The sequence below is a fragment of the Cucurbita moschata genome, unplaced genomic scaffold (assembly GCF_002738365.1).
Source record: "Cucurbita moschata cultivar Rifu unplaced genomic scaffold, Cmos_1.0 Cmo_Scf00007, whole genome shotgun sequence".
Taxonomy (NCBI): domain Eukaryota; kingdom Viridiplantae; phylum Streptophyta; class Magnoliopsida; order Cucurbitales; family Cucurbitaceae; genus Cucurbita; species Cucurbita moschata.
The window spans coordinates 858824-871020 of NW_019268523.1; the positions used below are offsets into that span (position 1 = coordinate 858824).

The 12197-nt window shown below is 33.5% G+C and overlaps 2 protein-coding genes across 4 annotated transcripts; one reads left to right on the forward strand and one right to left on the reverse strand.

The window, feature by feature from the left end:
- Positions 1-747: 747 nt before the first annotated feature.
- Positions 748-4364, forward strand: LOC111445432 (programmed cell death protein 2-like). 2 transcript variants are annotated; one of them, XM_023083810.1, is made up of 8 exons: positions 748-1018; positions 1124-1228; positions 1310-1387; positions 1487-1584; positions 1681-1967; positions 2603-2822; positions 3015-3219; positions 4050-4364. In XM_023083810.1, exons 2-8 carry the CDS (start codon positions 1136-1138, stop codon positions 4197-4199), a joined length of 1131 nt encoding a protein of 376 aa, XP_022939578.1. In that variant the 5' UTR covers positions 748-1018; positions 1124-1135; the 3' UTR covers positions 4200-4364. The 2 variants fall into 2 exon arrangements, with proteins under 2 accessions (XP_022939578.1, XP_022939577.1); XM_023083809.1 differs by having other exon boundaries at positions 1127-1228.
- Positions 4302-6874, reverse strand: LOC111445431 (protein NETWORKED 4A-like). 2 transcript variants are annotated; one of them, XM_023083807.1, is made up of 3 exons: positions 6602-6874; positions 6165-6280; positions 4302-5952 (listed from the first exon to the last, which is right to left on the reverse strand). In XM_023083807.1, the coding sequence occupies exons 2-3, from the start codon at positions 6253-6255 to the stop codon at positions 4463-4465; spliced, it is 1581 nt and encodes a 526-aa protein (XP_022939575.1). In that variant the 5' UTR covers positions 6256-6280; positions 6602-6874; the 3' UTR covers positions 4302-4462. The 2 variants fall into 2 exon arrangements, with proteins under 2 accessions (XP_022939575.1, XP_022939576.1); XM_023083808.1 differs by having other exon boundaries at positions 6165-6292.
- Between the last annotated feature and the right edge of the window lie 5323 nt (positions 6875-12197).

Below are 12197 nucleotides of genomic sequence, written 5' to 3' on the forward strand. Positions count from 1 at the left end.
AGGGAATCCAATTGATTCCTGCCACGTGCCTAAGATATTAGTAAATTTGCCTCGTAGACTTAAAAAAATATTATTATATTACAAAATGAAGTGTTTTCGGGATTGTACATGGGTGACGTCATCGTGGGGACCACTCCACCTCCTAGTTGTTTTCCAAAATTGTTGATAAGCTTGTGAGAGGAAAATCGGTTGCTATTTAATAATGATACCGATTGTTTGGAATTCTTGGTGGCTTAGCCACAAATTTTGCCATGCTTGAAGTGTGTGAGATAAAATTAAATTATTGTTACTTCAATAATATAATAATAATAAATAAATAAATAAATGGAAACCTTGGACCCAAATTAATGGAATAAATTGACTATTAAATCGATATAAAATAAATTTAATTAATAATTTTGAATTTTTAAATTTTACTTCTAAATTCATCAAATTAAACATTAAACATTAAATTTACATAGCTGTTGTAATGTTGACTTTAAATTTATATAAATTAATAATATAAAAATAATAAAATAATATTTACAAATATTCTTTCTAACTAAAAATACAATACATTTTTCATCTCTATTTACTCTATTTATTTAAAAATTAGGTGATTTTTTGGGTTAACTTTAATACTATTTTCGAGAAAAAAAACGATTTTATTTAACTAATTTTGTGTTAAAAATTAAATGGAATCTGAAAATAAATTTAAACTTAAATTAATTTCTTTTTAAAATTATTTTAACCATCCTAGCTTTCCTTTTCTCTTAAACCCTTCTCACCCGCCCCATCCCTTCTGTTACCAGCCGCTGCACACTGCTCCGCGGCACGCCGTGCCGCTGCAATTTTTGCTGCCGCAGTCTCATCCTTCCGACGAAATCGCCGCCGCTCCCTCCCTCTCACATTCTCTCGCCTCTCCGACCAATCAGAATTATTTATCGTCGTTTTCTTTCTCAGAAACATAGTGGCTCAGCCCCTAACCCGCGCCGTTGGTGAGATAGCACTGCCGCATCTCATCTTTTAGATACCCGAGGTTTTAATTTTTTCTTCTGTTTCTTTTTTTGGTTTACGTTGGTTATTCTGTTCACCTTCGAAGAAGAAAATCAAGAAGCAAAGAGTTTTTTTGTTAATTGTTTAGCAGAGGTAAGCGATGGGTGAAGTGATTCTAGGTTTTCCAGGGCCTTGGGCTGATGATAATCTTGAAGCCTCTGATCATTATACTACAAAAGTTGGGGGGCTTCCTGTAAGTTGCTGGTGTAGATGATATCCTTAAGTATGGGTGTGTATATATTTTTAATAGTAAATTTGATGATTGCTTCAACAGGACTTACCTTTTCAAAATGTCAATCCCACTCTGCTAGACTGTTCTCAGTGTGGAAATAAATTATGCCTTGTTTTACAGGTGATTTTATCTCATGTTTTTAAATTTTGTAACTTATATTTTCCCCTTATATATATATATATAAGTAGTTATAGTTATGGTAGTTGTGCTTCCTTGAAGATTTATGCTCCAGTTTCCATAGAAAGAACAAGGATAGATGAGCGTCTCCTCCTTGTTTTTGGTTGTCTAACTCCAGAATGTGGGAGCAGTTCACTTGGGTCAGTGTTAATTTTCCCCTAATCTATTTGGCTGATGGAGTATCAGTTATTATAGCTCTAATATGCCTTTTGGCTTTCCTCTCTTGGGGTGTGCAGTTGGCGAGTTCTTCGTGTTCAAAAGGCACATGATCAGGAGTTCTCCGAAGTTTCTCAAGAAATTGGCCCTTTGACAACATCAACTTCAGCTCCAACGACCAACTGGTGGGAGCAATTGGATGACGAAAACGATGAAGAAGTGGATTTAGAGGAGCTAGAAAGGGCATTTTCAGAGGTTGCAACTGAAGTTTCTCATGCCAAGAGAACTCCTAGTAAATTGCATTCAAAGACTGTCTCAAATAGTTCGAATTTGAGCTCAGCAAGAGTGGTTGATGTGAAAACACCAGGTATGGTGTCTGGACACTAAGAAAACTCTCTACAAACTTCGTCGCTTAGTTTCTTTCGTTGGTTTTAGAACTGGTTTTGTTGCAGAGCATAAACTTGACCAAGGACAGTGTAGTGTAATTGGATTATCCAATTCTTTTTGATAGAAACCAAGAAATATTAGAAATGAGCGATTTTAAGGAGGTACTGGGAAGGGATAAGAGATCCCTTATAAGGCCAAGGAAGTTACTGAGCACCTTGAGGGGAAGTCCGAAGCGGACAATATCTTCTAGCAGTGGGTTTGGGTTGTTACAATTGGTATCAGAGTTAGACACGGGACGTTGTGCTAGTGAGGACACTAGCCGCCAATGGAGTTGGATTATGAGATCCCACATCAGTTGGAGAGGAGAATGAAGCATTCCTTATAAGGGTGTGTGGAAACCTTTCCCTAGTAGGCGCGTTTTAAAAACCTTGAAGGGAAGTCCAGAAGGGAAAGCCCAAAGAGGACAATATCTACTAGCGGTGGGTTTGGGCGGTTACACCCTCTCATATTTGAAAATCTCAAGCACTGTTGTTCACTTCTTACTTCACTATTTATTTGTTTCATTTGTGGATTTAGAAACAGTTTTAATGTTGTATCACATCTGTTCGTTTGCAGTGGTACCATGCTTTTATATCTATATGGAAGACAAACCATCTTCGAAGGATATTTCTATCTGTAACAATTATGCATCACTCTCTATAAAGGAGAATCTAAGTGATGCGGAAGAAGAAAAGTGGTCAGAAGAAGGTTACGAATATGACCAGGCTCTTACTGCTGATAGAACTTACCTCAAGTTCAAGAAAAAATTGGATGCATCTCCAGAACAATGTTTCAGGTATTATATTCCCGTAATCTATTGTTTTCTTATCATCTTATTATTTAGACTTATGTTTTCCATGGATTGTGAGTACAAGTTTTGGTGTACAGTTTAGCCCATTAATTTATTAACATTATTAGGTTGATCGCAACCTATCGATATATTTATAAAACCGTTTTCTTTTAACTTTTGTCCTGTCGGTATTTTCAGACACTCGTATGGTGGGAAGCCGATTTTGGCTAGAGCTGAGGACGGAGAAGCTGGGAAGTGCAAGGCATGTGGTGGATCAAGGCAGTTTGAAATGCAGCTAATGCCCCCACTGCTATATTTTCTGCAGGAAGCAGCTGATGAAAGTCAAAAACAGTTGCTGGAGACTTGGAACTGGATGACGCTTTTGGTACATACGTGTTCTGAAGTGAGTTCTCTTTTCCTTTTTTTTATAGTCTAAAGTAAAGTAGGTAGATGAAGGACTTGTTTGGAATGGCTTATTCTATGGAGGAAAAAAAGGGGAAAATGTTTTTAAGCTACTTTTGAGACGATAGAGGAGTAATACTAATATCTTTTTTTTTTCATAAAGAAAATAACTTCTTGTTTTGGTGATGCATTTATGTATCAGTCCAAGCCCACCGCTAGTAGATATTGTCCTCTAGGCTTTTCCTCTGCTAACGGTGGCTTGGGCTGTTACGAAATAGTATTAGAGATAAACATCGGGTGGTGTGCTAACAGGGGTGAATTGTGAGATCTCACATTGGTTGGAAAGGGAACATTCCTTATAAGGACGTAGAAACCTCTCCCTATTAGATGCGTTGGAGAAGCCTAGAAGGGAAAGTCTAAAGAGAACAATATCTACTAACAGTTGGCTTAGGCTGTTACAATTTATCCTCATTCACACACAACACCCCACTCTACTTAAAAGAGAGAACTTGCTCGCTCTTAGTTATATTTGACCAATATCTCCAATAAATGATGATTTGTTCCTACCAATTCGAACATAATTGGATCGATAAAATACAAATTACCACCTCAAAGGTTGATGACTTTAACTTTCGCCTTGCATGCTATTTTTGTGGGGATGGTTTAGATTATTCATTCACACGTTATTTTTCGTAATCTATCATTACTTATTCATCGTTCTAGTTGTGTACCACGGTTGTACTATACAATTATGCTTAACCACACGATTTTCTGATTTTGTTATCGTTATTTAACTGAATTCTCCTTCATGTTGTGTATTCTGTTTTTTAGAGTTGTTCAAAATCTTCAGAGAAGTCAGATGATGGGAACTGGATCATCACAGAGGAATCTGTTTTTGTGCAATTCGAGAAGCCCCTCAATGGCTCACCAAAAGTTGGCTTCTTCACCCCACAACACGAGCTTAATTTGACTAAGACGTAGCAGTTTTCACATCAAATTTTATCTGCCTGTATATCTCAAGGGCAATTTTGTGTGTGGTTTGTAATTTAATGTACTCATTCGATTTAAACCAAAGCCGTCAAATATTCATCATCCTTACAACTGGGCTAAATATTTTACCATAATATTCAATTCTTAAACCATGTTCAAAAATCAACTGAATAATATTGCTCATAAACTCATAAAAGTGCACAATAGAAAAAACTGACATGGTAATAAGTTTAAAGATTATACTGGCAACAGACCTATGAGAGTACCTGGCGTGGTTTGTGCCCAATGAATGCTTCACGAAGCTCTTTATAGCCACTCCTGTAGTGCTCCAAAGAGAAACAGAGCTGCCTTATGGCCTCCCTTTTCCTCTCGGCCCCATCCTCTATCATATTCATTTGCCTATTCACTTCTTCCTGCATCTCTGAGAGCCCCAATTTCAAATCATCGATTTGTTTGTTCTGGCTTTCAGATCCTGCAATCAAGCCCTCCTTCTCTTCTTGTAGATGTTGCAGGTGGCTCTCCAATTCATGGACATGAGATTCTCTGTATTCTTTATCTGCTACAAGTGTGTGAACCATGGCAGTCGCCTCATCTTTCTCAGCCATTAGCATATCATATTTTAATTTTAGTTCGTCGTGGTTGCTATTCAAAGCTGACAAACTTTGGCTTTTTACAAGAAGTTCCTCCTTCAACTGACTAATTTCTCCTTGCAAACTTGTCAAATGAGAGTTGTGGAGAGCTCGCATTTCAGTTTTATCAGCTTCAACTTGTCTGAGAACATCAGCCTGCACCTGTTCTTTCTCAGCATTAAATAGCTCCTGTGACACTTGAAAAGCTGATTCTAATTCCTTGATCTGTAAACGGTGGTCAGATTTTGTAATCTCGAGTTCATGCGTGAGCCTTGCGATCTTGTCATCTGAGCTTTTGAGTATTTCTCTGCTCATTTCCAACTCTTCAATCAATATCTCAATTTTGGAATCAGATTGCAAAACCCGAGTTTCCAATTGTTCTATTTGTTGTTCCAATTCTACAACTCGTCTTTTTAACACTTGAAGGTCAGCCCCCATTTCTTGCTTGTCTTTTTCAGCCGACTCAAGCTGGGCCTGCAGTCCTTCTGATAGCGACATTGCTGTTTCATTCTTTTCAAGCTCACTCTTTAATCTAGCAACCTCATTTTCAGATGACTGAAGCTTTGCATTTGAAACCTTTAGTTCTTCCTCAATCCTGGCGATTTTTTCGTGCAACTCATGATAATTTAACTTATCTTCCTCACCCACCCAAAAGGCCCCTTCAATGTTTGAAAGCTCAGTTTCTAGACCAAGAAATTTTTTCTTTGGCCCTTGGCCATCTCTTTCAGCCCGTGAAACCACATAGTTATTGTCAACAGATGAGCTGAAAGATTCTGACTCGGAGTCCGATGAAGAAGAAGAAGATCCAGTTCCATCCTTCAGAGAAAGACTGGAGCTACCACCACCGGAATCTAAAGAGATGTCCAAGCCTCTATTGCAGGACAAATTGAAACCCTGTTTTTGGTCCGAACTTAATTCCGGAGTACATTGAGGCGATCCACAATCAGAATAGAAAGGCACCTGCGGTTGTAGCTCCGGCGACAACAGATTTTCAAGCAACGATTGATACAAGCGGGAGAACTCCTCGACTTGTGAATCCATATCAGCGCTTTTCGGGAAGTTGTCACAATTATCTTTGATCGTCTTCAGCATCTGCTCGACACTCCGATTCATTTCTGCGAGAGAAAAGCTCTCTGATTGTTTTCATTATTTCCAAAATTATAGAACACAAATCAATCTTAGTGACAACGAGAAAAGTAATAGAAGAAGGTTCTGCACATGTAGAAACCGATTTGAGCTGATAACATTTCCTACCACTAAAGAACGAAGGCTTATTGCGTTAGGCTTGGACAAGGAACCAGAAAATTCGATCATAAATACTGCTTACCTTCAAGACTAACTGATAGCCATTTAGATCTGTTCTGAATGTCAGCCTCAGGCCAAAATGGTTTCAGATTCTTCAATTCCGGATTTTCCATACGAACACAAGCACGATCGAAGAATCTGCAGGAAATCCTTCAATCAGGAAAATACATTCAACACAGAGTTCGAAGAAGAGCCTTGAACAATTCCTTCATGGATATAGTAACAATTAAGCAAACACAGCTATAAATTTAAAAGTACAATCAAATATGCAGAATCCATCAACAAAACTACACATCTGAAATTAATTTCATCAAGATCACCCAAACCAAAAGGAGTCTTCGCAGGTTAAAGCAATCACCAAAAAATCTACTCCAAAACAACACCAAATCCAAAAAACAACACACAAGCCGAACCAATCCTTGAAACAAATTAGAAAAAGTAAAGCAGAGGAGGCAGTACCTGATGAACTTCGAAGTTGATGAAGAGCACAAAGAGATCTGGAACTCAATCGTAAGTCGGAAAGTTGAAAAGCAAGTGTGATTGATTGCGGGAAAGTGGGGGCAGATCGAGAGCGAAGAAACGTAGAGGACAATGAGAAATTTTTTGAAAGAACAAGAACAGATTACAGTAACAGGGAGCGTAGAGACAGGAGACTAAATGACACTTGATAATCAAAACGGTGGAAATAACGAGAACAACTCAGATTCCATTTTTCAAAATCACCCTTTTTCTCATCTTACCGCCTCTTCGTTAATCTATTTATTAACTCAGATTACAAATTTAACTTATTATATCGAATAAATTTACAAATTTAAGGACGAAAATTACTTTTTTAACCTTATTGTTAGTATTAGTTCAATAAATGTAGACAAAAAATAATAATAATAATTCAATTTAGTTTCTGAATTATGTCTTTAATTTTTTAAAATAAAAATAATATTAATTTGAAATTTTATTCAACACAAAATTAAAAAATAATTTTTATTTTATAGAAAATATATAATAAATATTAGAATAGATAAACATTAATAAAAGTAGGCGGGAAAATGGGGAAAGTTTTGAAAAAAAGAGGGATATGGGCCATTAAGCTGACGTTTTTCTCAATTATTTACCGAACCGGGTCCACTCTTCTGATATGGATTGGACCGTCCTCTTTGTTCTTCGCGCCAACCCATTTTCAATATTCAAATTTTTTTTTTTGATAATCCTTATGCCTTCCGTCATCCCCATAGACAATTTTGTTTTAATGGTTCGGGATCTACGGGTGAGAGACAATCATTATAACTAAAGTGTTTGCAAAATCTCACTGTCTCACAGTACGAGATCTCTCTTACACAGTTTCTCCTAATAGCCTCTAGATAAACACAAAATGACAATAACTCCACATCTCATAACAATGCTAGACAAACATTTATATAAAAAAAAATATAAAGATAAAATCTCAATTATAGATCCCTGCCCAATGTTATATACTGTGAGCCGTTATTGTTACTCTTTTACTTGCTTATATAACGTCTCTTTCAAAATCTCTCTCTGCCCTCGTTTTCTAAAACCTTCTCTTAAACCGAGGTCAGAAGCTCGAGCATACGTCGCTTGACCATAGGCGACGTAAGAACGAATTGACTTATCTCACTTGTCGTTGGAAAGTGAGTGCCGCACAATCGCAAGTCCACTGCCATCAAGAGTGCGATTGTGACAAGTGGTATCAAAGTGTCGTGAAATCAACAAGCTAGTAACTTGAAATAAACGTGCATCAACCGAGTTGATAGATTGAAGCCAAACTTAACCCATCAATCTATTGAACACTGACTCAACTTATTAACTTAGACGTACAAAAATTTACTTTTAAAGCCACCCGTCACTTCAATAATTAGGTTAATTTACGAGTAGAAAGCTTATCGATAAGACGGAAAAGCCGAATTCTTTTCACAAAAGGAAACTTTATTGTTGTAGTTTGATGGGAGATGGAAGGGTTGATGTATATAATTGAATAGATACCCACATGGAGGAAGATATATGATAGATAAAAGAAAGAAAAAGTAGAGTGGAAGGAAAAGAAGGATAGAACATATTTGTAAGAATGGCACAAGTTTTGAAGGTTACAAGAAGAAGTGGGGAAAAATGCTTAAGCAATGCCATGTGTAGACTGCTACCCACTCATGGAGACAACCAAACGTGGCCTTGCCACCTCTCCCTCTATTTCTTTTCCTCAACTGGGCCAATTTACTTCGCCCTTTTTTGAAATAATAATAATAATAATTTAGAATTCACGTGCGTATATACTAAGGATATTTAATACTAAATTATAATTTACCATATAAATAGATAATTTTCACCGGTGTAGTGGACTATGCAAACATTCTCACAATCAATCTGGATTCAGATAAAACTGACTCTAACTATCCGTTCCTTTATGTCAGGCTCTCTGAACAAATATTTTAGTGAATTGTGTAGCGTACACTTCGTACTTTTAACTTTTTTTTTTTTTTTTTCACTTTTTTACAGCAATGTAAACGGAAGACAGGCATAAGAATAAAAAAAGCAGGAATGTTAAGAGTTAAAACCATATATAGACTTGAACCAAGGAGGCCAATAGAGGAAGAGTGATGTGGGGGATAACCTAAGAAATTATCATACCCATTTTGTGTCATTCATCACTAAGGCACTTTTGCTTCATACTTGCTTGTATTATTTATAGTTTGCTTTCTCTACAAGCTTGAATGCCTAACTCTTACCTCATTAATATTACTTTTGAAGTTGAACTATAACTCGAGATAGGGTTTAAAGGGATGCATGATGACCTGTTCGCAATAATTCAAATACCAAAAATATCTAGCAAATATTGTTCGTTTTGACTCGTTACGAATCGTCATCAGCCTCACAATTTTAAAACGCGCCTTTTAGGGAGAGACTTCCACGTCCTTATAAGGAATGTTTCGTTTCCCCTGCAACTACCCTCCTAGGGGACTAGCGTGGCTCTAATACCATTTGTAATAGTGCAAGTCCATTGTTAGTAGATATTGTCTATTTTGGCTCATTACATATCGTTGTCAGCCTCATAGTTTTAAACACACCCTTATAAGGAATGCTTTATTCTTCCTCCGATTAATGTGGGGCCTCACAAATATTCATCATTCCGGACACGAAGTAAATTCTCCCTATCTGAGTGTAACAAGAAGATTTAGTGTACTTGCACGTTAAAGATTCCTTTGAATGATTAAGAGTTCATATTTCTATCACCAAACATCTTATCGATTATGATTATCTGATAAGAAAGATTTTAATTTTTTCGAGACTTAAAAACCTATAGATGTACACATAAACCTATATATATATATATATATATAGACATTGTATAATATTTTAATAATTAGGGAAAAAGGGGAAAGAATCTGTTGAAAAGTTGGGACAAAGCATGGTTTTCCTTTGAGGTTGCAGAAGGGCTTAGCTCACAGTTGCTATGACTTTTAAAAGCTCAAGTGAGTAGCTATTGGGAAAAAAAGGCAAAGCTGCTTAAATAATTACAATAATAATAATACTCCAATTATTTTCCCTCCTTTATCTCTGCCTTCACTTTATTCTTTTTAACCTTTCTTCATAATTTATATTTTAACATATTAAATAAAATATTTGTTTTATAAATTTTATTTAATAAATACTATTATTTTAAATAAAAACCAATTAATTTGTGTTTAATAAACTTTTTAAAAGTTGATTAAAATTAGTTAAATTACAAATTTGAATAGTTATCGACTATTTTTTGGATTTTATTGAATAATTAGAAAAAATAATAATAACCTTCAAAATTTTAATATATTTAATGAAATTATGTAATAAAAATTAAGTTCAAATTAAATTTATAATTTTAAAAATTTTAAAACCAAATATATTTGACTTCAAAATTTAAAAATTAAATATGTAATTTAATCCAACAATCACCCGAACTATAGCTTAACATTTACGAATTAAGTTTTCTTCAATTAATGCACTCTTTTAATTATTATTATTATTTTATCTTGCGTGTGTGATCCTACTTTCTTCTGACTTTCACATTTTAAATTATTTTATAAACAATTTTTTTTGTATATTTTTTTTTTCAAAAGGAAGTTTGTTTATATTTATTGCTTATACAATTTGGACCTCATATTCATGTCAACAAGACAAGGAATATTACTCCCTTCCAATTTTAACCTAGACAGGAGGGTATGGACGGAATTTCAACCTTCAAACGAAATACATTGTAATTATAATTATAATTACAATCAATTGTACTCACGTTAACACAGAAAAATAGAAAAATAAAAATTTAAAGTTTGAAAATCAATATGCAAAATGTCGAAAAAAAGTAATTGTTTATTCAAATTTAATAATATGGAAATAATATTTGCAAGTATAAAATAAAGAATTAAAATTATTTTAAAAAATAAATATTATTTTGGACTAATTAAAAAAAATTAGTGCTTGAATTTTCATATTCTAAAGTAAATTTTCATATTAAAAATGGATTTTAATCAAAACAAGACAGTGAAATATTAAAAAAAAATTATATTTTCAAATGAATTTTAATGAATATTTTCAAAAATTATATTTTATATTCTCCCAATTTTTATTAATGAAGTATTTAAACATTGCCGGCATTCCTTAACACGTCATCAAAGTTGTTCAAATACTTTAATCGCCGGCGTTTGACTTCTTAAAAACCTTTTAATTTTAATTTTGTTTATTTCTTTTAAAAAAAAAACGTTTATTACATTAAAAATGGTGGTTTGGATTTCTTCACTCTCACCCTTTTCTCTTTAACTTTTAACTTATTCACTTTTTAAAATTCTTAATTAATTTTATTCTGAAATCATTGATTGGAATATTAGGAAAAGTACTATATTATTAAATTATTATATACATATATTTCATAGACTTAATTTTTTAAAACAAAAAAATAAAAAATTTAATTTAATCATATAATAAACTTTTAATTTTGATATAATTGAATTAGATGGTAAAAGATGAGTGCAATCCAGGTTGTAGATAAACATTAATCTTAGCCAATTGTATTAATGGCACTTAATTAAAATAAAATAAAAAGATTAGGTGGGCAATTAAATGATAAGATAAATTAATATTGAAAAAAAGTATTGATTTTGTATTATAATCCAAAATTCTTATCTTTAAATACAACAAAAGAAAATGAATGAGGATATTGTCGGAGCCTGCAAAGTGGGCATAAACAAACAAAAGAAAACGAAAACGCCTCAAAACAGGGGATTCCAATAACATATCCAAATAAATTTTGCATTTAATATATTCTGTTTGTTTTGTTTTTTTCCCCAACAAATATTTGCCTTTTTTTTCTACTATTTTGCTGACGTGTCTCCCATCCCCATATCCCCATATTATCTAATTTCATAAATAATTTGTATAAAATTGAAATTTTAAATTATTCTTAAAAATAATGTAAATATAATATTAAAATTAGACCATTTATGTGACATGGAAGATTGGATGAAAGCATCCTACATCAGTTAATTTAGGGAATGATCATGAGTTTATAATCGAATAATACACTCTCCATTGGTACGAAACATTTTAAGAAAACCGAAAACAAAGTTATGAGAATTTATGCTCAAACAGGACGATATCATATTATTGTAGAGAGTCACGTTCATTTAATTTAATATTAAAGTCATTTATATAATTAACTCTTTCACGTTCATTTACATTAATAACACAGTAATTAATGTCAGGCATGTCTTCCAATTTTTTATATAATTTCCTTCCCGAAAAAGTTTTAAAAAATGGGTAAAATGTGAATTTTTGAAATTTACCCTAAATTTCAGGGTATTTTATTTTTAATTTAATAAATTAAGTTGGGTAATTTTTTTTGTACTATTAAGAAATACGTCTCAGTATTGCACATGGTTTAGTGGACGTGGATCTCAGATAGGGTTATCAATAAAGTGAATTCTTTTTTTACATCACTTTTTTCAATGATATAATAATAATAATAATAATAATAATAATATATTCTTCAATTTGTTGATTTTTATTAAGAAAATAG